The 24119-nt window shown below is 66.8% G+C and overlaps 1 protein-coding gene and 1 long non-coding RNA gene across 3 annotated transcripts; one reads left to right on the plus strand and one right to left on the minus strand.

Annotated features, from left to right (window-relative positions):
• Positions 1 to 1218: 1218 nt before the first annotated feature.
• On the minus strand, positions 1219 to 14057 carry MIDN (midnolin). Of its 2 annotated transcripts, XM_053965605.1 has the most exons (8): positions 13217 to 14057; positions 11097 to 11322; positions 10024 to 10111; positions 9663 to 9725; positions 4684 to 5070; positions 4078 to 4210; positions 3661 to 3969; positions 1219 to 2517 (listed from the first exon to the last, which is right to left on the minus strand). In XM_053965605.1, the coding sequence occupies exons 2-8, from the start codon at positions 11312 to 11314 to the stop codon at positions 2255 to 2257; spliced, it is 1461 nt and encodes a 486-aa protein (XP_053821580.1). In that variant the 5' UTR covers positions 11315 to 11322; positions 13217 to 14057; the 3' UTR covers positions 1219 to 2254. The 2 variants fall into 2 exon arrangements, with proteins under 2 accessions (XP_053821580.1, XP_053821581.1); XM_053965606.1 differs by lacking the exon at positions 13217 to 14057 and having other exon boundaries at positions 11097 to 11792.
• On the plus strand, positions 12639 to 15124 carry LOC128800455 (uncharacterized). The gene is made up of 2 exons (XR_008434975.1): positions 12639 to 13036; positions 14133 to 15124. It is a non-coding gene; the product is annotated as an uncharacterized LOC128800455 (long non-coding RNA).
• The last annotated feature ends 8995 nt before the right edge of the window (positions 15125 to 24119 follow it).

The raw sequence follows: 24119 nt of genomic DNA on the forward strand, positions 1-24119 counted from the left end.
CCCTGTGTGCACACGCGTGTGTGTGTCCCCCGCGTGCCCTCCCGGCAGCGATTGCCTTACAAGGCCACCGTGTTGCTCCTGCTGTGGTCGGCAGCTCTTCTCGTTGCCAAATTTGGCACGGGCTGGGGGTGTGGGGGGGGCAGGGGTTGTAGGGGGGGCAGCCCGAGGTCTGCTCTACCCGAAATGACGTCAAAGCGGGGCGCGGGGTGCCCGGTGCAGCACAAGTCACCGCAGGAACCTGAGCTGCTTCCGTTCCCTCCCAGCTTCCTCCAGCGCTTGGCTGCGCCTGGGAGTTCAGGGTCTGGCCAGGCCCCCCTCCCCCAGCCCACACTGGGCTCCTGGGTGTTCCCCAAGGGAAGAGCCACTCACTTCCCATCCTGTCTGTGAGGTGCTGAGGGTCCCATGGAGCTCTGGTTGTTCTCTGTCCCCAAACCCAGGATGCGGGGACAAGGCTGGGACATGGCAGAGGGGACATGAGCAGCCACTCCTGCCCCTCCCCACATAACAGCTCCACAGCTCAGCACCCAGTCAGGTTTCACCCCACCGCAGGTGTGCCTGGAGGTGACAGTGTCACCGCGTCGGTGTCACAGCACAGCTCCAGGGGTGTCCCAGCCCACAGTCTCCCCCCACAGCAACCGACACCCCGAGCCCCCCCAGCCTCCAGCTTCCTCCCAGGGATGCTGGGGGCTGCAGGAGGAGGTTTGCTGGGTGAGATGGTGCTAACACACATCCCCAGGGCCACCCCACCCCATCACCTTCCCCGGGGCAAGTGCAGGTGGGGAAACTGAGGCACAGCCACATTCATGACCACCAACGCCCCGCCCCGGCCCGCAACCACCCTGCCATGACGCAGGAGGGAGGGAGGGAGCTGGCAGGAACCTGGCACTCATGGCCAGCCCGGCTGGTGCAACCAGCCCAGCTCCTCCGGGCAGTGGCCAGTGGGATGAGACTGGGAGCACCGAGTCAGATGAGCACCCAGAGGCTGGGGTCTGGCACCCTGAGAGTGCTGAAAACACCTCGAGGAGACCCCAGACCCGTTCCCCTGCCAGGGAGGATGGGGCATCACTCCCCTCCTTCCTCCTGCAGGTACACACGTGTGAGTGCTGAGCAGGTATGTGCACAGGTACAGGGCACTTGTGGCTGGGCCACGTCCCTCTGACACGGATGGAGTGCCCAAGCAGCTCCTGTCTCCCCACACTGACACCAGACACGATTGCATCCAGACTGCCCAAATTTATTTCAAAAATAAAAAATAAAATATTAAAGACCAAAAAAGCCTTGCTCTTCCCCCCGCCCCCCGTTCCCCAAAACACACACACACAAAAAAAAAAAAAAAAAAAAAAAGACTTTTACAGACAAAAAACACATCACGTGGGGGCTCTATTTGCACAGATCCTGACGGAAAAAAATCCAAGTCGGACGAGAAAAAGGATCCTACGGCCTATGAAGACTATGTCAGTATTGGCTCAGTCGGGTCATTAATGTCTATAAATACCGGCCCTGCAGCCGGGACCGAGTTTGGGGTTATTTATTCAGGGTTTTTTTTCCTTTTTTTTTTCTTCTTTTTTTATTTTTTTTAAGTTAAAAAAGAAAAAAATCCAACCACCCAAGCGGCGGGTGGGAAGGAGTCCAGGGACTCGGAAGTTGGGCTCGGCCGTGGAGGGAAGGCGCCTTGGCTTCTCCCTCCCCAAACAAAATTAACACCCCGCAAAAAACAAAGCCCCCCCACCCCCGTCCCCCCTCCCCAGGCTGCAGCTGTGGGGCCCAGGCACACATGTCCCCCCGGCCACCCGGGGGGGCCCAGCCCCACAGCCGAGCAATGCTACATATAGAAGGGAAGGAAAACAAACAGCCCCCAAATCAGGGGGGCTCCAGCACCTCCGAGAGAGACTTCATCTCGTCCTGCCTGCACCGGGGTGGGGTGGCACGCGGTGGGGCCGGAGCCAACCCGGCTGTGTCCCTCTTCACAGCAAAGCAGCAGCTTCGATACGCCCCAGGGCCCCCCCGGGTGCCAGGACCCCCCGGCTGGGGAGGCTGCAAGGAGGGGGCAGCTCCTACTGCTCTTCCCCATCGCCCCAAACCCGACCGAGCAGGGGGACGGGGGGCTCCCCCCAACACGCAGGTCAGCCCAACACGTCTGGTCACAGGGGATGGCAAATCTCGAGGAGCCCCGGCCCGCGATGCCAGCACTGCCTCCCCAAAGCGGGGCCAGCGAGTGGGACCCCCCGGCACAGTCCCCCGGGGCCCTGGCTCTCTATGCTACGACAAACTCGGATTTCATCTCGGCCTTGACCTCCGGCTTCCAGACCGAGTCCTCGAAGTCCAGGTCCAGGCTGCCCTCGCTGGAGACGCTGCTGTTGCTGTTGGTGCGCCCGGCCTTGCGGTTGGGCACCCAGTGGTACGGAGCCCTCGCGTCCCGCCGCGCCTTCCGCCGCAGCCGCTTCTGCTGCAGCAGCAGCTGCAGCCGCTCCACCTTGCAGCGCGTCGCCCGGTTCTCCGTCTGCCGCAGCCGGTCCCCTGCAAGGGAAAAGGGGGTCACGGGGGGCTGCCATGTGATGCCGGGGAGGGTCACGCCAGCCCCCAGGCAGCCCCGTGTGGCACGGACACGTGGCCATCCCTGTAACAGGCAGGGCGTCCCCTGTAATGGAGAAGGACGGGTCACGGTGGGGTTCCCTGATCCACAGCTGGGGGGACACGGCCCGGCAGGTAGCCCCCAATGGCACAGGCACATGGACACCCCGATAGCAGGTGCCCCACAAAAGGAAAAGGCTGAGGTGGTTACTGGAGGGTGGCCTAACCCACATACTGGGGGGATCACGGAGCCCCCAACCATGGCATAGTCCCTTGGATATCCCCAAAACAGGGTGCCCACCACAGCACCAGGCTGATCCCCAGTGGCCTACAGCCCTTTTTTGGGGTGCCGGGTCCCCACCACAACATCCCCTCTATCCCCCTGGATGGATGGGGAGGGGTCCTGGCCCAGAGCAGAGCTGGAGGTGGCCCTGGAAGACCTGGTCAGGCCAGCAGGGGCTGGAGCCAGCATGGAGCCACCCCCTATGGGGACCTGGACCACCCCTGGCTAGGAGAGAAGGAAGAACAAACCCTGAGGGGGCTCAGCCAGCACTGGTGGTTTCACTTCTTTCCTCTAAGCAAATCACAGGGGCTCTGGTACGGGCGCCTGCGACACCTTCCGGCCACAGGGCTCACAGGTGTGCACCCAAAAATGCCGGGGGAGCCACTGCCATGCCCCGGGCCAGGCCCTCCAGCCAGGCCCACATTCACCCCAGTCTGGGAAGATGGGTTTGGAAAGAGGGAGCCAGAGTCTGCGTGACCCCAAAACCTCTGCCCACACAGCAGGGACAGGCCCTGAACTCCCAGGGCAGCACGGACACCGCAGCCACCTGCCACTCCCCCACACCCCCACCCACACAGGGACACTTTGTCCCCACAGTGTTTGAGAGAGATGACAATGCAGGGTGGGTGGGGGGACGAGTCCCCAGGGGTGCTGACTGCCCCCGAACATGCAATCCTCCTGATGGACACCTGTCAATCATCCAGCTCCGAGTCCCTCTCTACTCATCCCAGCCATGGACCAGGGACCCCCAAAGAGGTACCAACCTCAAACCCCAACCCCTCTCCACTCGGGGCAGCCAGACTCACCACTGGGCTTGCACATCCGGATCTGGCTTTGGCACTGGACAACGGGGTGTAGGGTGGGGGCGGCGGCCGCCGGCAGCGGCTCTGAGGTAGTTTTGGTGGCGAGGTCTGGAGAGGCAGGCGGCGAGGAGGAGGAGGAAGAGGAGGAGGAGGAGGAGGAGAACTGCGTCTGGCAGCGGAGCTGTGTCAGGGACTGGGGCATGCCCTGGTAGTGTCTCGTGGCGCTGAGGAGGTCGTTGAGGATCTGCAGGATGGTGCCAATGTCCCGCCGCGGCCGCCCACTGCTGTCCTGGCAGTTGGGGTGCAAAGTGCCTGGAGGTGGGGAAGAAGGGGGTGTGAGACAAGCAGCCACCCCCAGATCCACAGCCCCATTGCCCCCGGCATCCCCCCGGAGCCCCCCGGAAATCGAGCAGCGCGTACCGGAGAAGGTCCCTGAGAAGACCCCAGGCGCGTGGTTGACGAAGCTCTCGATGACCGCCCCGGGCTTGCGGGATCGGGCCGAGGCGGCCGGACTGCTGCCCGGGGAGCTGCTGCCGCGGGAACCACAGTCCACCTGGGAGGGGAGAAACATGGGATCAGCCTCGGGGTAGGGGTCTGGTGGGGCACACAATCCTGCTTCTGACTTGCTGCCACCCAGCAAAAAAACAGGTCAGGAGAGCCCAGACAGGGAGCAGGTGCAGCAGGCACCAGTCCCATTTCTCCTGGCATGTAAGGAACCACCCTGGGGGTCCCAACAGGCCCCCTACCATGCTGTGCTGTGCGAGGGGGAAAGGGAAGCAACAGCAGCAGCTCCTGCCCAGCCATGGGGACAGGCAGGGTGTAAGGACAGGCAGGGTAAGAGCTTGGGTTACACCCTGTCCTTGAGCCCCTCCCTGGGACCTGGGGACATTCTGGAGACCAGACCGGGGACAACCCATTTCCACACATGAGGAAACTGAGGAAGGGCCAGGCATGACCATGGCTGAGCTGGGAACGTCACGGCTTCGCTCTCCTTTCCCAGAGGCCCCAGGACATCCCCAGACTCACCTCTGAGCAGGAGGAGACCACGCTGCTGTTCACCGTCTGCGTGCTGGCCCCGTGTGACCGGAACATCCCGGCGGTGACAGGAGCGGCGTGAGGGGCGTTACAGTACATGGGGGGGGGCGGTGCAGTGGGCGTGGGGCTGGGGGCCGGGCTCTGCTGGCATGAGGGCACCACGGGGATGCGGGTGAAGCCTGAGCCGCTGGCACCGTGCAGCGTCCGGCAGTGGGGGCTGGCGCTGGCCCCTGCCTCGCCGCGGCTGGCAATGAGGTGGCGGTGCTGGAGCTGTCCGGTGCTCTGCTGAGCCGCCAGCTGCAGCTGCACGAACATCATGTGGTCACCCACGCGCAGGGCCAGGGTCAGCGGGGACCGGCCTGACAAGAAGTCGTTGACCTGGGGAGAGAGAGGAGGGATCCTCATCAGCCGTGGCACAAGCAGTGGGGTGGTGGTTGCCCCCCTGGTGCTGAGCAGGGGATGGCAGTTGCCCGTACAGGTTTCCCTTGGCTATAGGGATGGGTCACTGGGGCAGAGAAAGGGTGACCCCTTCCTGCAGCCCTTCCCAGGCCCTCACCCGCGCCAGGCTGGCAGACTAGCCCAGCTGCCGTCCCCACGTGACCCCAGCCCGGTGCCAGCTCTGTCAGCTGATGGTGCCGGGGGGTATTTTTCTTCCTTCTGCCCTTCCTGCCCTTTATTCCCCACCACTGAGTGGCTGTGCCTGCCTGGCTGCCCTCCCTGGCGCTGCTCCCGGCGGGCAGGGACGGGCAGGGGCCGCAGCTGGGACTGCCCAGAGCCGCACGCTCGGCCAAGGGCCAGCGCTGCTGCTCCGGCCAGCGGGAGGGGTGTCCCACCCCCAGCTTGAGGGGGTGCCCCTGCTGGCACAGGGAGAAGAGGAGGTGGCAGGTGAGGACATGCCGGGTCCCTGCGTGCCCGCCATTGTGACTCAGGCAGTGCAGCCCACCTGCCCTCCCTCCCTCAAGGCAGCTGCGGGTGGGGGACGGGCCCTGCCCAGCCCAGAGGCTCCGGCAGGTGATGGAGCAGCTGCAGCGTGGAGACAAGAGTCAGGGCCTGACCCTCCCCAGGCTGCAGCTGTGGGGGGCCCCCAATGCCCAACACCTGCCACCCCCCAGCTTACACCCCTCAGCCTCCCCCCAGTCGCATAAATCTCTTGGCAGCTGTGGCAGGGAACAGAGGAGCCCCCCAAGCACTGCCCCACATTCTAGGGGGTCTGGGACAGCCATGAGCCACCGTGAGCTCCCCCCTTGCCCTCCCGTGTGCTGCAGGGGGGCTGTGCCTCTCACCCCTGCCAGCCCAGATGGGTTAATGGGGACAATGCCCCCCCTTCACTGTACACCCCCCTCACTATTCCAGGGCACACGGCTTTCCCAGCCTGTCATGTGCAGCTCCTGATATCGCCCACCCACATCCCATGGCACCTTTGGGGTGCAGCCATCGAGTGGGGGCCCAACAGCCCCTGTCCCCAGCCCTGTGGAGCAGGGCCCCCCTGGGCCCCCCCGGGCCCCCCCAGCCCCGGCCCCGCTCCCCCACACCTCACTGCCGCGGAGGCCGGTTCTGAGAAGCCGTGGGAAAAGCAGCTTTAAAAATACCAGCAGCAAAGCCCCGAGCGTGTCAGGCGGAGGCTGCAGAGGAAGGGGTGGGCGGGAAGGAGACGCTGCAGCTCTGGACACGGAGGTTACAGGGCAAGGGACTGGAGAGGACGGCGGGTGCGCACATGGACACACGTGTGCACACGCGTGTGCGTGCACAGAGCACCTGGCCAAGGGAAAGCATCACTCCAGCCCCCATCCTGCCTCAGTTTTCCTTCCTATAGCAGCCTGGATGGCCTAATGCCAGTCTGGCAGCCCCATCCTCACTGCTTGGTCCCATCCCAGCTCTGGCCACCTCTGGCCCCTGCATGGAGTCCTCCACGGCTGCTGGGCCACCCCAGCCCTGCTGCTGCTCTATGAGGCACTGTAGGGGGTGCATTTCACACAGGGACCCCACAGACCCCAGCACCAGGTCCAGGCACCGTTCACCAAAGCGTGGGAAGGGGTCCCAGCTGGGTCCTCCTCCCACTGGGCTCCTGAGTGGGCTCTTTCCCAGCCCCATCCCAGCACCCAGGTGTGCCCGGGGGAGCCCCGCGCACCTCCCCGGGGCCCCCTGACGTCAGCCAGCCCCACGGCCGCCTCCGGCTCCCTCTGACTCACCCCTGCCCTGTCTGACCCCTCGCCAGCGCCGGGAGAAACCAGAGCACCCCAACCCGGCCAGGCCCGCGCTGCCGACGCTCCCCAGCAGCACCAAGAACACCCCTCCATCCATCCCCACGCGCGGGGGTCCCACGGTCCCCGGCGGCACCCCCGGGGCTGGGCCATGGCACAGAGCCGGGCCGGTCCCCGCGGCGCCCCAGCCCCGGGGCTCCCAGCACCCGCCCCCACGCTGCTGCCAACCTCCCCCCCCCGGCGAAACCAGCCCGCTCCAATGCAAACACGTCCCACCCAGCCGCCCGCTTGGCCGCCCACGCCGGGAGGACCCCGTCCCTCCCAGCCGGCTCCACCGCGGGGGCCGGGACAGCCTCACCGACGGGGCTGGGGCCACTGAGCCCCTCAAAGTCCTGCACTTAGGGGTCCCCAGGGACTCTGCCAAGCCCTGGGGGGGCTCAGCTGCACTGTACCGGGCTCGGGGCCCGCAGGGATGGGGGAAGTGTCTCCCAGCTGCTTCTCAGAAACGCCGATGACTCAGAGAACGCGGCATTGCCGCCTTGCTCCGACGCCTGGCCCCGGGTCACCCCGGCCCCTAGCACCACAGACCCCCGAGCCCCCAGCTCTGGGCTGGCAGAGAGCGGGAGCTGCCCCCAACGAGCCCCTGGCCCGATGGGGAGAGCAGCACCCCCAAACGGGCACAAGGAAACCATCCAGATGGCCAAGGCAAGGATGAGGAGGGGGAGCAGGAAATGCCCTCCCAAGCCCCTGCAGGGTCTCCATCCAGCCACCTGTGTTGGTGCCCAGGGGTTTGTCTGTGCCAAAGGGGGCAGAGGGACAGAGCCCCCTGGCCACATTCCCCCAGCCCTGGAAGAGCAGGATGTGTCATCCCCCTCCTCTGTTCCTCCCCCTCAGCCCTCCTGGGCAGACGGACTGGGGAAAGGAAGAGTCAGCAGTGGGGCCGAACGCCTGGCATCCCTGGAAAGTGGGGGCAGCCATGTGGGGAGGAAGGAAGTGCAAGAGCATTTCCAGGAAGCCCCCCGTGCCCAACAGTCACTTCCCCAAAGGCTGGGAAGGGGGTGGCAGCGCCCCGTCCCCCCCACCGCCCTCAGAGGAAGCCGCTCAGCTCTCCCCGTGCTCCGGAGGCTGTGTGACGCAGGCAGAGCCCAGCAAAGCATGAATGGGAGGAGTGGTTTCCTGCCCCCCCCCCCCGCCGCCCCCCAGGTGCTGGCGGTTCCTCCTGCTCAGCCCTGGCTTCCTGAATCACCAACCGGAGGAACCTGCGGTGGGCAGGGAGGTGCGGAGCCGCTTCCCGCAGCCACTGCCAGACCGTAGCCCACCCACCCTCCTCCGCTCACTGTGCCTGGTCTGGAGGGGCCACAGCCCTGTGCAGGGGGGTACTCTGAGCTCCACAGGCTCCTGGCTCCCCAGTCCACCCCACCTCGCTGCTCTCACCAGAGCAGAGCTGGTCAGCCCCATCAGAAATTTCTGCAGCCCTGAGGCCAGGACGTGCACTGTGACCTGCCAGGCCAGGCTGCCAGAAGCAGCCCCCTCCCACAGCTCTGCACCCCAGCTGGGATGGGCAGCACCTTGCAACCCCTCCATGGGACCCCAGCAGCATCTGGCACTGGGGATCCACTAGGGCTCCAGTCCAAGCTGACCCCCCCCAGCCCCCACACGGGGTTAAACCAGCTCCCAAAAGTCAAGGTCACCCCGGGCAGCCAGGGGCACTCCGTGTCCCTGCAGGCAGGGCAGCCTGGCCCTTGCCACATCCCCGGGGTGGGGGGGTACAGCAGTGCCCCACCAGCCCATTCTCTGAGCCCTGGCACCACATGGGGCTCAGCCCCTTCCCAGAATTCAGCAAGGCAGGTTATAAAAACGTTCAAAAACCCAACCATTCAAAAACCAAAGCTGCAGCATCGGCCAGAAAAAGGAAGGAAAGAGTTTCAGAGCAGTAACAGAAACGGAAAACAAAGGAGTGGGGCCTGCATGGCTGGGGGTAAATTCCACCTTCGCGGCAGGAGCTGGCGGCTGCGCGCGCACCCACGGCTCACCCACGGCTCTCCCACCCTGGGAACACTTCCAGCCCGCAGCCGAGACCCCCCCCAGCAGTGAGGACCCCCCGCCCACCCAATTCACACCCCTCCAACAACTCCACAGCAATTCAACCACAGCCCCACCAACGCCGCCCACTTGGCCCCTTCCGCGCCCCTTCCTTGGCACCTGGCGCCACAGCACAAGGCCACCAAGCAAGGGACAAGAGAGGGTCAGAACACCCCAGCAGGGCCGATCTGCACCCCCAAGGATGGCTCCAAGGAAAGCAGGAGGACCCCTTTGGGTGCTGGGGGGGAAGCCGGGCTCTGCAGCCCCACGAGCTGCCAGCCTCCTTTACATCCATCACAGCTGTGGGGCAGATGGGCAGCCCACTCCTTGCACCCCATTGTAGGCAGCTGGAGGGGGCTGCAGCCCCACACCCCCGGGCAGGGCCCTGAGCCGCCCGGCTCTGCCGCCAACCTGCAGCGTGACCTTGAGTGAGTCACTTCACCTCCCCGGCTCCCAGCTTGTTTGGGCTGCCGGCGTGGGACCTCCCCGAGCCCGGCGCTGCACTGGGTGACGGTGCCTGCCCCGGGCACCGCCCTCAGCACTCCCAGCCATGGTGAAGGTGAAACCTCAGCGAGGCACCAACGCCAAAGCTTTTGGGAGGGGAAGCCAAGTGAGGCCGCAGCTGTCCTCTCTTCCCCCCCGCCCTCCGCCTTTGTCTCCATCCTGCCCCGGCATCCAGCCCCTCACCTGAGTTTCAGTTAAGCTTTCCAGAGCTTGCATCACCGACTGTTCTGGCCTGGACGCCTGGGACTGGAAAAAAAAGGAGGAGGGGGGGGGATTAACGTTACAAATGCAGCAAAGGAGGGGGCGTCCGCAGCAGGAGGGAGGGATGACATGTCACTTCCACTATTTCTACACAAGCCCTGAGAAAGGAGTGAAATACTAAACCTGCTGCCGTGCCCAACCCAGCGCTGCCTCCTCAGCAAGAGCTGGGGCAGCAGAGCCGCCGGGCTGCCAGCACATCACATCCTCATCCTTGCCCGGGGCTTTAATAATAGACAGGGATGAGTGGGAGGGATGGAGGGAGCAGCAGGAAAAGGCCACTCACCATCAAGCCGGCCTCCACGGTGGGCACCAGTGTCAGCTTGCTGCCTTCCACGACCCCCAGGTCCTGCAGTTTGCCCGAGCTGAGGCGGCTGTGGGAGGAGATGCCAAAAGCAGGGTCAGTGCAGGTCGGGCAGCTCCCCCAGAGGGTACACACGAGAGGGGGACACCAGCTGCAAGTCTGGCTGCTCCCGGGGGACCAACAGGCCCCCAAGCACCCCAACCTCAAGAAATTCCCAGCCTTCACAGGCAGGAGGAAACCCTGGCACCCCACAGTTCAGCTGGGCCCCGGGGGAACTCACGGGGCAGCCCTGCCCTGAGCAGCGCTGAGGGGGCCAGAGAGGAGCTGAGCTGCGAGGGGGGTGGGAGCACGGGGTTCGTGGCACAGGAAACCTGCCCACTGGCGGGGGGGCGGTTAGAGAGAAGTTGGGACCAGTGTAGGTGGGGAGGCAGCACTGGGAACATGCTCCCTCCACCCCGCGGGTGCCGGCAGATGGATGTGGTGTCCCCGTGTGTCCCCCCCCCCCTTCCTCCCTGATCCGGGAAAGACTCTCCAAGTTACTCCCGGCCCGACCCCACGCGGGCTCCACGCGGGGGGTGCGCAGCCCCTCGGCCTGGGCCCCCGGCAGACAAAGGCCCCCCCGCCGCCCCCGGCGCTGGGGGCTCAGGGGGAGCCGGGCCGCGCCGCCGCCGGGGCTGAGCCCAGAACAAAGGACCGGGGCACGGCCGGGCCCCGCCGCCCACAAAGGAGCCCCGGCAGGGCCGGGCGAGGGGGCGGCGGCCGCGCTCCCGGCCCGGCCCGGCGCCCCCCTCCCTCCCTCCGCCCCGGAGCCCCCCCCTCCCTCCTTCCCTCCCTCCGGCCCGGCCCCCGCTCGCCCCCGCCGCGGCCCCCCGGGCTGCCCCCCCCCCCCCGCCCCGCACAGGAATGGGGCCGGGAAGGGGGAGGGGGCGGGAGCCTTTGTGCGGTGCCGAGCCCGGTGCGAGGGGGCCGCCCCCGCGCCCAGCTCCGCTCTCGAGGGCTGGGGACCCCGGGCCTCCTGAGCCGCGCCGACCCCCCCGTACCGAGCCGTGCCGTACCTCTCTTTGTGCAGCAGCGCCAGACGCTCCTTGGGCACCTTGAGGCGCTGGGACAGCCGTCGCTTCAGCCCCTCCACCGTCTCCTCGGCGGGCACCGAGAGCTCATAGCGGGTGCCGGTGGTGGTGTGGATGTAGAGGTTCATGGGGGGTTCGGGTGGCCCCACCTCGCAGGCGGGAGCCCCGCGGCTGCAGCTCCTGGCGCCGGGCTGCGGGTCCATCCGCCGACCTGCGGGGGCAGCGGCGGTCGGTGTCGGGGGGCGGCGGGGGGATCGGATAAAGGAGGGAGCCGGGCCCGCTCCACCACACGCCCGGCGGGACCCACGGGAGCTCCGGCTACGCGGTGAGGCGTCGGGCGGGGGCCGGGAGGAGGCGGGAGGCGGCTAGGAGGGGGGTCCCCAAACAGGCTGCACCGGCCGTGCCCTCCGCAGCCCAGGCGGAAAAAACAAAATTATATATATAAATATAAAAATAAAAAAAAAATATATAAAATGTCCCGTTCTCGCCCCGCTCCGGTGGCTGCCGCGGGAAGGGGGGGTGGTGGTGGAAGCGGCGCTGCCTGCTCCTGCCTGCCGCCTCCTTTCTTTCTCCTCGCCGCCGCTCTGTGCTCTCGGTGCGGGGTATCTGGGGGCGGGGTGAGGCCCGGGGCCGCGGCGAGGGGCGGGGAGGCCGCCTCGCTCCCCCTTCTCTGGGGCCGGACCCGCCGAACCGGCCGCCGCTCGCGCTGCCGTGGGAGCACCGGGGGGGAGGGAAGTTACAATGTAGCAACGTCCCGCGGGGCGGGGCCTCGCCCTCATTCACTCCGGCTCCTCCGGCGGCCGCGGCCAATGGGAGCTCGCCGAGCGCCCAGACATCCGCGGTGACGGCCAATGGGAGGCGGGCGCAGGTTCCCCACGTGGCCCAGTGGGCGGGGCGGCCCGGCCGGATTCCTCCCGCCCACGCGGCCGCGCAGGCCCCGCCCCAGCCCCGCCCCCCGCGCGCCCTCGCGCCGCGCCTGGAGCCATTCATAATCCCGGCGCACAACAAAGGGGCGCGGGGGGCTCGGGGGTCCGGCCGGGCTCCGGCAGCGCCGGGGAGCCGATGGGGCTGGCGTGCGAGGCCCGGGCGCCACGGAGAGGTGGACGCGGGACACGGGCAGGCGCCGGCCAGGAGAGGCGCGGCGGGGGCGGTGAGCGGCCCCCGCACCGGAGGAGGCCGCGGCGGGAGGTGACTGCCCGTGGGGCCGGGCGGGAGCTGGAACCCCCGGAGCCGAGTGACGCCGGGACACAGAGGCGGAAAGGGCGGGGGGGACACGCACAGTCACCCGTGGCCGGTCACACCCGCCCGGTCGCACGCACCCGCCCGGTCACCGTCCCGGTGACGCCGTTACAGCTGCGGGGAACTGTCCCGATGAGGGGTTGAGCCCCCTGTACCCCCCAGCACGCTCTTGCCCCCCCAGTCCCCCAGCTGGAACCTCCACCCCAGAGGCCCCAGCCCCGCCTGCCGGCTCCCGGGGAGTGGAAGGGACACCCCGCAGCCCCGGGGCCCCGTCCCGGCACCGGGGGGGGGGGGGGGGGGGGGGGGGGGCGCTATGAGTCAGCAAAGCGCGGGCGCCCTCTGCCGGTCCCGCTGCGCCTCCTGCGCCCGGGGGGGCCGCACCGGCGGCGCGCCGGGGAGCCCTTACCGAGACACCGGGTGGCCTTTACCGAGCGACCAGGCGGCCCGGCCGCGGTGCGCCCCAGAACCGCTGCTCGCCCACCGGGATGGAAAGCCCCTGCCCGGGCAGCCCTCCCCGCCCCCCCCCCCCCCCCCAGAACGCCGGGTCTTGGGAGCGAGGAGCCGCTCCCCGGGACGCGGCGGGAGCGTCGGGGTTCCGACAGCTGGAGCGAGGACACCGATCCCGCTCCCGTTCCCCGGAGGCAGGCAAAGCTCCAGGTGACCGAGGATACGGAGGATCTCTGAGGGTGAGCAGAGCTCCGGAACAACCGAAGAGGGGCTCTGCCGTGCGTCCCCTCGGGAGCCCCGGGGAAGTGGGGCCATCCCTCCCGCTCCGGGGAAAGCAACCGAGAGAGCGCGGTCCCGGTCCGCGGATCCCACCCGCAGCCCGATCCGGGCCCCCACCAGCACGGCGCGGCTCTACTCACCGAACACGGCCCCGCGGATCCCGGCGCGGCGGGAGCCCAGCTGCCTCCGGTGGCAGGAAGAGGAAAAGAGACCCCAGAAACGTCCCGGGGGGAGGTGGTGGTGGGTGCGGTGTCACCTCCTGAGCGCTGCAGCCGGTCCGAGCGCAGCCCTGACGCGGAGCTGCCGGGGAGGTGCCCGAAGTTTTATCCCGCACCGCCCGGGGTGGAGCCTGGCGGGGGCAGGGACCGGTCTGGCCTCGGCAACGGCCCCGGCAACGGCCACGGCCCCTGCCCCGGCGGTACCCGCACCTGCTCCCGCGGGGGGTCCCGGTCTTTGCCCCAGGGTCTCAGTTCTGTACCAGCGGTCCCAGCCCCTACCCCTCGTTCCGGATCCCGCTCCCGGGATCCCAACTCGCCGTCCTCTAATCTCGGTATCAGCCCACCGGGGGCGTCTCAGCCCCTGTCGGGGTCCCGGCTCTGCCGCGGCTCCAGGAAGGGCAGGGACGACCTGCCCTCCACGGACCGTGGGGAGGGGACAGACCGGACACCTCTTCCCCTCTGCATGCCCCGTGGGTCAGTCAATCCGTGGGCAGGGAACGGATGGGCTGAGTTCTCCTTGGGAGCCAAGCGTGAAAGCTGCTGCTGCTGCTGCCCGTGGAGACTCTCTGATGTCTAATAACAAGGCTGGACCATTCCTCCCCCCAGGGATTCCCTCTGCCCAACCACCCACTTCCCAGCAAGGACAAGACTTAGCCCTACAGGGCTTTAAAGCAAGGGAGAAACGGGCTGGTGGGCCCCAGTTCCGGGGCGTGACATCCCGGGTGCCACGGGGCAGAAGCTGCTTCCTCCCGGGCCAGCGGCTTCCCCGTGCACACAGGGAGGGTGCTGGGGAGATGCTGGTGACCTCAGGCTGCCTTGCTGGGTCTCTTCTTTGCAGACAATGCCCTGGCACACCAAGACACAAAGCAGCTGGAGTGGGGATCTGGCGACCAGTCCACAGTAGGGAGACCCGACCCGTGAAGCTGCAGCGCCGTGGCCCGGCAGGAGCCAAGGGGGACTCTCTGAATCCCCAAAATTCTGCTGCTGTGTCCCTACCCTGGGGTGTGTGCAGATGGCTGGGTGGGAGCGAGGCCACTGGTGCAAGGCAGAGAGCCGGGCTGGAAGGGAGCCTTTGTTGCACAGCCCACGGCCCCCCGCCTGCCCCAGCCCCCTCCAAGCTCTGGGGGGAGATGAGCTCAGGCGGCTCCGACTCCGGCTCCTGCCATTGTTGTCCCTGGGAGAGGGGCCGGGGCAGGGATGCGCCATTGTTCTCCCTGGGCCTGGGAAGCCGCCCCTAGGGGGGCCACATCTCCAGCTGGCTGTGCGGGGTGAGGCCCTGGAGCAGCGAGGAGAGGGGACAGCCAGGGCCACAGGTTTGGGTTTGGCCCCGCCACAGCTCAGGCTTGTGCACCGGGAGGGGCCATGGTGGGGACAAGGTGTCACACCAGAGCCACTCCTGCAGGGAGCAGGGTCTGGCCGCCAGCTCCCAGCCCTGATCTGTGGGGAGGGACAAGGGGACATTGTGGCCAGGGCTGGGAGTGTAGCCTGCTTGGGTTCTTTGGCAAAGCAGCCATGCCCCAAGGGCAGGGCATCTCCCCACATCCTGGCAGCCCTGAAGAGCCCCTTTCCCAGTTGCCACTCTCCTCACACGGCTCCATCTCCTTCCTGGGAGGAAGCTCATCTCCTCCAGTAATCCCATGATTCCAGGAGCTGGTGCTTTAGGAAGTGTGTGCACATTTCAGTATGGTTGAAGGTATCTGGAACCTCCAGAGACACAAGCTGGGAGATCCCAGGATTCCCAGCAGCCTGGATTTTGTGTGTTTAGTTTATTGTGTTGCCCTGGGAATAAATCGTTAAAGATTACAGGCAGACTTGGGCATAATTGCCGCACAGCATCCGAGGCTCCTGCGTCTCCAGAGGGAGCGTTCTCCAAACCCTGCACGGCTGAGCAGCTTGGGGAGAGACGATCCAACGAGCAAATACCTACACAAATCCTGCTGCAGGCCACACGCAGCTCCCGCAATCCTCTTAGCTAACCTGGGCCCTGGGATTAGCCCCGGTGGAGGCTCATGCACCCGGGAGGGCGGCGCGGGCACGGGGTGGAGGAGAGGGGCTTACCCGGGTCCCGCCGGGACACTTCCCACGGGGCCTGGCCATCGGGCACATCCCGGTGTCACGGCAGAGCCAGGGCAGGACCGTGGTGTTGGCTCCTTTGTGTCCCGCGGTCCCGCCGGCCCCAGCTCCAGCTGGGAGCCCCGAATCTTTTGGAAGCTGATTCTTGGAAGTCTTCTCCCTCGAAGGAAGGGAATTCCCAGCCCTCCTTCTTCGGGGAAATCCCCCACCAGCCCCGGGCAGCAGCTTTTCTCTTTTCTCTCTCTTTCCACCCCCTGCCCGCCCCCCTCTTCCCCCCCCCCACCCCCCCCCCGCCCCTTTTGGGCTGAATTCTTGGCTGATTCCTCAGCTTTGGCAAACGGGGGATTTTTATCGCAAGTCTCAGCATTCCACTCGCAGGCGCGGGGTCATGGGATTAGGGCAGAGCTGACTCCGGCTCCGGAGCAGGCAGAGGAGGGGAGAGGAGGGCAGAGGGGGCGTTTCTCGCTCCTGTGGCTGCAGAAGCCGGGCTGCAGCCTGGGGGAACCCAGGTGGGACGGGGATCCTTTTCCTCCCTCGGCCCTCCGCCTGGGGAAGGGAGCGATTCCGTGGCTTCCAAGGGGCTCCCAGGCCCGCGGTGCCCATCTGGGGCGTTGCATGGAGCTGCCGCAGCGAGTGGGAGCGTTCCCACGGGCACGGGGCCAGCGGCCGGGATCACGCGGGGCACACCCCGGCAGGAGGGTGCAGCCGAACCACTGCAACTCCACCCGCCCGCCCGGCCCAGCCCACCAGGGCACCGGCCGCACCGCCGCGGTGGGAGCGGTGCTGGGCTGGGGGTCCCCGTCCCCTGAGCCCCGCGGGGCCGAGTGGCTCAGCCTCAGTCACGGTGGCAGCGGTGACTCAGCCGCCCGGCGTGCTCAGGTGAGCCACCGCTGCTGCCGTGAGTAAGGAGTTGCTGATTCCACCCTCCCGACACAACCCTGGGCACGGACCCCCGCCGGAGCCCCCCATCCCTCCAGGCTCGGGGTGGCCTTGTGACGGGCACGGATGTCCTTGGGCAGGACGGCGGTGCCTGTGCCGGTGACGCTGGCGGGGCTGTAAACACCCAGGCGTGTCCTTAGAAACACACAACCGGCTCTGTGTGTTCCCAGCTCTCCGGGACGTGTCCTGGTGGCCTTTGGCAGACTGTCCAGGCGTCACAGCCTGGGGACACTCCAGCTGCCAGCCCAATGCAGCCGGAGCCAGTGGCCCTGCCTGGCCTTACTTGCCATGCCTTGGCTCTGGGGCACCCCACACTCGCGGGGCTCTGCCCCCCACCCTGGCCTCAGGCCTGGAGAGTCCCAGGGATGAAGTCACCCCTGGAGTGAACTCAGGCAGCCCCCCCTGGGGGGCTGGGGATACGGTGAGCAGGGGGAGCCCAGCACAGGCCAGACGGCTCAGGCCAGACCCCAGGGTGACTCAGCTCTTGTGGGGGGCTGGGGCTGGGGGGAGTCACCAGAGGTCCTCACCCACCTGGCCATGGGCCCGGGAAGGATGGTGAATCCCTCTGGATTTAGCAGCACCCAGGTGTGGAGCCATACTTGGATGTGCTGGGCCGTGGCCCTGCTGCCACGGTGAGGCCAGGGCTATTCTGGGCTCTTTGAGCTCACAGGCCCCATCAGGACGCTGAACTCCAGTTCCTGCTCTCATCCCAGTGGCTCCCATCCCCTGGCCTCACTGCCTCCCTTTCCATGGGCCCCTCAGCTGGGGGCAGGCAGAGCTTTGGGCCCCAGCCCTGCTTCAGCCTGGAACTGTGATGGGATGAGGAGGGGGAACCGTGGACCCCATCCCTGGCCACCTCCTGTCCTGTTTCATGCCCCAGCTCTGCCTCTGTCCCTCTGCAGTCTTGGTGCCCCTTGAGCCCCATCCTGCCCCCAGCCATGTGCTGGTGTGGCAATTTTGGCAATGGCAGAATTCGGGTTAGGAGCGCTCCTGCTGGTTCCATCAGTACTATGGGCACACGCTGCCAGCTTGTGCCCACCAATGGGACCCTCCCCTGGGCATGGCCCTCACGGTCCCCGAGACCCCCCAAGAGGGCAGAACTCAGCTGCTGTGCCTGGGGAGCCCTGGAAACGCGGGTAGGAAACTATCAAGGTGAGAAGGGGCACCCAGAGCACAGACCCCCTGCCCACTGTGACCGAGAGGCAACAGAGCCCTGACCCCCCATGCTTCTCTCAGTGCCAGTGGCTGTTTCCCAGACGCTGCCAGATTTCTTGGTTTGTTTTAAATCCAGACTCCAGGAGTCAGCCGACAGCTCAGCTGTTGGTGGTGGTGTTATTATTGTTGTTATTATCATTATTATTATTATAAATGCTTAAGCGAGTTGCCAGCCTTGGGGAGGGGAAGGACTCAGGATTTCAGGAGCCTCCTTGGATACACACTGAACCTTGTTCCTGGGGTGACCCAGGCTTGTAAACCCAAAGGAAAGTAACTCCCTATTCCAGCATATCCAATCCCATCCCACCCTATCCCAACCCTTCCCATCGCACTCCAGCGCTCTGATCTCACCGTGGGCTCACCCTGTGAGGCGTCATCCCCAATCCTGGGAATGCACGCACACAGGGTGGCAGAACCATGTGGGATGGATCCCGAGCCCGTGCCCAGAGCCGGGGGTGATGCCAGCAAGGCATCCCGGTGCCCGGCGGGGGAGCAAGGGGGGCGTGGGGCGGGTGTCCCGCCGGGCTGCCCCATGCGCTGGCACACGGGCGCACACTCAGCGCCGCGGCATTCCCGCCCCGCGCCTGCCCCCGGCTCCCCTTGGAGCTGCCTCAGGAATGCGGGAACCTCACCCGGGCAGGGAGTGCGGTGCCAGCACGGGGCCGCGGGCACCTCTCCACCCTCCATCGCCTTGGGGAGCCGACGGGGGGGCTGACAGCCCCCCAGCCCAGCATGGCATGGGGCAGACACAGCCCTGGTGTGGGCCCAGTGCCGTCCCTGCCCCCTTGTAGGGCTGGCACCCCTCGACCCCCAAAACCGGGAAGGAGGAACAGAATCCATGCAGGCAGGATGTGCCCCAGGAAACCCCGACTCGGGCGGGATGGGGACAGGAGGAGGCACTTCCTCCTGGCCTTGTCCCTTCACACACAAGTTCAACTCCTTCACCCCGAAGGGGCACACGCTTGTGCACAGCTGCACGTGCTCACCCTGCACAAACACCGGCACAGGAGCTCCATGTGTGCACACACTCCCACAGGCTCGCTCGGCCCCGCTGGGTGCTGCACTCCCACCCACGCTCCCACACCCACGTTCCCACACCCCGGCCATGGGCGCAGGCACCCCCTCCCTTCCCGGCCCCCGTGCTCCCCCGCGGCCGCAGTTCCTGTTTACGGTGATGGAGCTGCCTGCCTGGCCCTCCCGACACCGGGGGGGTTGTCGGGGCACTGCTGGTGCTGCTGCCTCTCCCGTGCCTGGCACCGGTGCTGATGGTTCCCGGCCACCCGCTGTGCGGGATCACCCCACGGATGTAGGACCACGGCCCATTCTGGGAACAGCAGCAGGAAATCCTGACCGGGAAAAGAGCTGTGTGCCATCGGAATGGGCTGGGTGCCACGAATCTGCTGTGTGTGGAGTGTGGGTGCCCCTGCCCGGCACTGCCAGGCACTCCAGCATTGGGATGTCCCAGCACCACTAGACTCTGTGTCTGGAGCGGGGCCCTGTGCCCAGATGGGGGGCTCAAGGGAGGTTCCATGCCCAGGGTCCAGGTGTGTCACAAGGAGCTGAAGGAGGAATCCAGCCCTGGGCCACTGTGCCACATTCCCCAGTGCCGAGCCACACTGTGAGGAGCCGGGCTCAGCTCATCCCAGCACCCAACCTGTGGGGAAACTGAGGCACTGGCTGGGGAAGTGACTCACCTGCACCGTGGCCTCTAAATGCACTGCTCCGATTAGATAATGGGCGGAAGGATCACAGGGAGACCGACAGCCTCTCATTAAACCCTGGGCTCCCTGAAGAGCTTTCAGCTCCATCGGAGTCCATGGCCACCTGGGCCGGTGCAGGCCCGGGGGAGGCAGCCCTGCCCAGAACCCACCCACTCACATCCGCAGGCTGCTGCAGCACCTCACATCTGTCCCTGTCGGAGGGTTCCTGCCCACAGGAGATGCTGCCCCTCCTACACCCCCCCCCCCCCCCCGAAGCCTGCAGGAGCTGGGGGGAGGCATTTTGCAGCCCCCTGGCAGGACCCTGCACCTTTGGGGTGCCCTACCTGGGACATAGGGGCTGCAGCCAGCCGGGGTCGGGGCCGCGGCCCATCTGCCAAGACAGGATGTGGGGCCGGACGGGGGACACAATGTGGGGAAGTGAGAAGGGGACAGCAGGGATGGGGACATCCCGTCGGCACAAGTGGGCTCACAGCCCCTGCAGTCCCCAGAGCTGCCGAGCACCCGGAGTTCCGACTCCTCCAGATCCCCTGCGTGCCCCCAGCTCCCCTGGTGCTCCCGCCTCCTGCACCTGCCTGGCCCGGGGGGCCCTGCCTGCAGCGGCCTGTCCGCGGGCGGCCGAGACGCGAAGGAGCTGGTTGGGCCGGGCAGGTGTCGGGTGGGAGCGGGGTCCGCTCAGCCCACACAGGTGTGGCCGCGCCGGCTGCGGCAGCAAAGCTCCGCGCCCGGCTGGCCCCGTCTTGCTGGGTGGCAGGAGCCTCCCGCGCCGCTCGCAGCCCGGGGCGGGCGGGCACACCCCGTCATTACCCCAGCTGCCGGCGCTGCCCGGGCAGGGAGGGGGCGGCAGGGCCGGCACGGCCTGGTGGGGACGAGGACGGTGAGAAGCCGTTGCCCACCCGCGCCTGGCCCTCCCCTGCTGCGGGGAGGGCGAGCGGGAATCGTGACCCCTCCCTGCGTGGGACCCTGCGGGGGCACCCCCGCGCCCCATCGATGCCGGTGACACATGGGGGAGGCAGCCGGGGTCAGGCCCAGCAGCTGCTCAGGACGTGCCCTGCGGGTCCGCAGTGCACAACGACCCCATTGACGTCCCGCGGGGCGGGGGGGGGACACCCAAGGTGGTGGTGGCAGAAGTGACTCCAGTGTCAGGCTCAATCCTGCTATTTATACCCGGCGGAGGGGTGGCCTTTGAGGGAATGGGGATGGAAGCGCTGCCGACCTCTCCCTGCCGCATGCCAGGGCATCCCGGAGGGCAGCGACCCCAGCCCTCCGGCTTTCCCTCCCCACCCCACGCCCCAGCCCGGCGCCAGCCCCGCCAGGAAGAGCCCCAGCGCCGGGACCAGCTGCAGCCGCTTCCTCCCGGCCCTGCCAGGAACTGGGGAGCCCGCAGGGGCTCCAAGCCCCTGACTGCAGCGGGACAAAGGGAACCGAGCAGCTATGGAGCCCCAGGGCTCGCGGGGGGCTTGCACCAGGCACCTGGGTGCTGGATGTTCCTGGGAGCTCCTTGGGAACCTCCCAGCTTTACCAAAGGCGAAGTCCCGGCACATCAAAGGCGGGCGGAGGCAGCGGGAGCCTTTGGTCCCTGCCAGCACCCGGCTCCACCACTCCACGGAGCTCCCACTGCCCTGAACCGGGGTCTTGTGCCAGCACACCCGGGTCCGGGGTCGTGCCCCCCTCCACTGCGTGGCACTCAGCCCATTGCTGTGGCAACAGCCATCAGCCCGGGGTGTATTTTCTGCACCAGGGCCGCTGTGGGAACCTGGACGGATGCCACCTCATTCCGCTGGGCTCTCTGGGCCGCCTTTGTAGCCGGCGAAGAGCTCAGCTGGCAGCCGCTTCCTCCTCAGGCTCCCCCTGTCCCTCGCGGGTCACGGCCCTGGCCGGGAGATGCTGGGAGGGGACTTTGCTGGAACCCCCAGCACGAGACCACGCACCCCCTCCGGCCCCCCACGGCTTTGGGTCGCCTCCAGCAGAGCCAAGTGCGATTGGCCTCCAAGGCCGCCCAGAGCGAGGGCCGTGCCCATGGTCCCCGGGTACGAGCCCCTGCCAAGGCACCTGGGACCCCCAGGGCAACGCGCTGCCCCCACCGCCCCCTGCCCGACTCCGGCAACTCGCAGGGAGCTCCCCGGGGGCCTCCTCCACAGCGGTGGAATCACCAAGCCCAGCAGCACGGTCTGAGATTCCCACGTCGCGTTCCCACTCTCCCCGGCCTGCCCGTGGCTCTTCCCAATCCGTGCCTCAGTTTCCCCAGGAGAGAAACGCGCCCCGGGCCAAGGTTTGCTGCGTGGCCGGCGCGGCACTCTGGGACTGCTGGCCCGGGAGCACCATGACAAGCTCTGTCGTGCTGGCTGCAACACCCGCCCTCCTCAATGCCCGCCGGCACTCGCTCTTGTGTCGGGATTTTGGGGGTGAGGCCGCTGGGGCGACGCTCTCCACGGCTCCGCTGCCATCTGCAGGCAAGGCACCCCCAGAACCGGGACCAAGGGGCCCCGCCAGGACAGATCCCGGTGCCAGACCCCGAGCCAGGTCCCGCTCCTCCCCACGGGGTTTCCCCTGAGCTGTGCCACACTCCCTCTGCGGGGCCACGTGCGTGGGAGGGCGTCGGAAAAGGAACATTTTCCAGAGCTGGAAACCCAGAGGAAAAAGGCTGCCGGCCGGAATGATTAACACGGGCGGGTTAATCATTATACAGCAGCAGCCCCCCCATCCTAAGGAAGCTGTGAGGATTCGGCCTTCGAGCCGCCCAAGGGCGGCGTGGCCCAAGGACGCTCCGGGCTGTGCTAGCAGCGTGTGGAGCCTCCGCTGACCTTCCCACGCCGGGGCGAGCGGCAGCACCCGCGGGCCTGGGGTGGGAGGGGGCCAGGTCTGCACCCAGCCGCTGCAGAGCCTCCAGGACAGGCAGGGAGCTGCCCGGCATCCCGGGGGGGGGGGGTCGCCACACTGCGGGGAGCTGCTGCTGCCACATCCTGCAGCTCCCTGGCAGTGAGAGGGGTGGGGGCAACCTCTGTACCCCCACCCTGATATTGCAGGGTGGGCACCGATGGTGCGGGTCAGCAGCTGAGACAGGCAGGATCCACCAGCGCGCCAAGGTTTGGGCAGGGAAAGGGGCGGCTCTGCCGGATGAGTCAGCCCGGCGGGAGCGGGGCTTCCTGGGGCTGCGGTGGGGTTTGGGGTTGTTTTTCCTACAGAGAGAGGAGAGCTGGAACCTTTCGCCTGCATTCGGGACTGGGTGGGACGGGGAAATGCCACGCGGCCAAACGCAGGGACGGCCGCCAGCACCGGGAGATTTGGCCCGGCAGAACCCGGCCCGTCTCGGAAATCATCCCCCGGAGAAGCGACGCCGCCGGCAGAATCCATGATGCTTCACTTTTCCGAGCGCTCCCGGCCCCGCTCCCCACCCTCCATCTGGTAGCAGAGGATGCGAGTCATGGGAGAGAGCCCTGGGTGGAAAGGGAGGAGGGGGGCAACACCAACACCAGCCCTCTCCCGCTCCCACCACGTTCCGGGCAGCCCTTCCCCTCTCACACCCACCACGCCCCAGCCCAAAGCCGGAGACAAACAGGTCCCGGGCTCCCGGTCCTGCATGGCCCCAGCAGAGGCAGGGACCCAAAGGCAGGGACACCTCGGCACCCATCACCCCAAAAAGAGGAAGGAACCACAGATGGAGGCTGCTGTGCCCCAAGGCAGGTGCCAGCACTCCAGGAACAGGAAAGTGCCACACTGGTGTCACAGTGCAGGCTGATGTGGGGGCAGGGTAGAGGGAGAGTGACCTGCTGAATCACATCATGATCCACACCAGGGCTGTCCCCCACCTCCCTGCCTGCCCCCAGGCTGGGCTCATCCCTGCAGTACCTGCACAGTGAGCCGGGAGCAGGAAAGGGCTTTGCCTCTGGAGCAGCCGCAGCCACACAGCTCCTGCACCGAATCAGGACATTTTTGTGGCATCCAGCAGGATGCGACTGATGGTGGCTCTGGCATGGGCAGCAGGGGCCAGGGGAGGAGGAGAACGTGGCTGTGGAGAGCCAGATAATGAGCATGCAGGGGAAGGGGCTGGAGGCAGAGGTGAGGGGCTCAGAGCCGAGGCTGCAGGGAGCAGGCTGGCCTGGGAGTGTGGAGGAGCACATGTAATTAATCACCCACATGCACCCTGCACCCCCAAAAGTACAGCTCAGGGTGAGTAGGGCTACGATGCTGCCAGCCAGGCATCCACAGTCCCTACCCAGTGCTGCTCCAGTCCTGGCTCAGGACAAAGCCTTGTCCTTGCATCCATGAGGCTCCATCCCCAAGGTCTCTGGACACGGAAGGGTCCCCCACTGCTCCCCCCAAATGCAGCCTTCAAGTCCCAGCAGGTAGCAGGCTGTGGAGCACCCAGCCAAGGGCACTCGGTGAGAGGGGCAGGACTGGATCCCTCGGCCCCCCCAGCTCCCCCGGCGATGGCGGGAGGCAGTGGGAAGAGCTGGTGAGAGGACGCTGACGGAGACACTTTTTTCCCGTCCTAAAAATAGCAGCTGGCCGTTTCCCCAGCTTCCCGGCCTCGCCAACGCTCTTCCATTAGATGAAAAACCCAAGGCAGTCACCTTCCGTCAGCGCGGTTGCGTGTGCTGGGGGAGGCTCACGCAGCCCAAATAGCAGCTGGGGACAGAGAGGGGCAGCAGGAGAGGGAAGGGAGCCAGCCAGCCCCAGTATTTCCCAAGATGTTTTAATTAGTACAGCTCTGGCTCTGAAGCTTTGTTCATGTTCACTGCAATGTCTGACCTTTAAGGAAAAAAAAAAAAAAAAAAAAAAAGGGAATGAGAGGGGAAGGGGAAAAGGCACTGGAGCAGCTCAGGAGCTGGAAGTCGGCTGAGCTTCAAATAGGCTCCACGTCAGGCACTCGGAGGCTT

The sequence above is a fragment of the Vidua chalybeata genome, chromosome 27 (genome assembly GCF_026979565.1).
Source record: "Vidua chalybeata isolate OUT-0048 chromosome 27, bVidCha1 merged haplotype, whole genome shotgun sequence".
Lineage (NCBI taxonomy): Eukaryota > Metazoa > Chordata > Aves > Passeriformes > Viduidae > Vidua > Vidua chalybeata.

What these genes read in the sequence shown, in the direction of transcription:
- MIDN (XM_053965605.1), bottom strand. Translation starts at nt 11,314, where the DNA reads ATGGACCCGCAGCCCGGCGCCAGGAGCTGCAGCCGCGGGGCTCCCGCC. An exon ending in GCGCTGCTGCACAAAGAGAG is followed by an intron (nt 10,112 to 11,096) that starts GTACGGCACGGC and finishes CTCCTCCCACAG; the next exon opens with CCGCCTCAGCTCGGGCAAAC. An exon ending in TGGTCTCCTCCTGCTCAGAG is followed by an intron (nt 4,211 to 4,683) that starts GTGAGTCTGGGG and finishes CTCCCCTCCCAG; the next exon opens with GTGGACTGTGGTTCCCGCGG.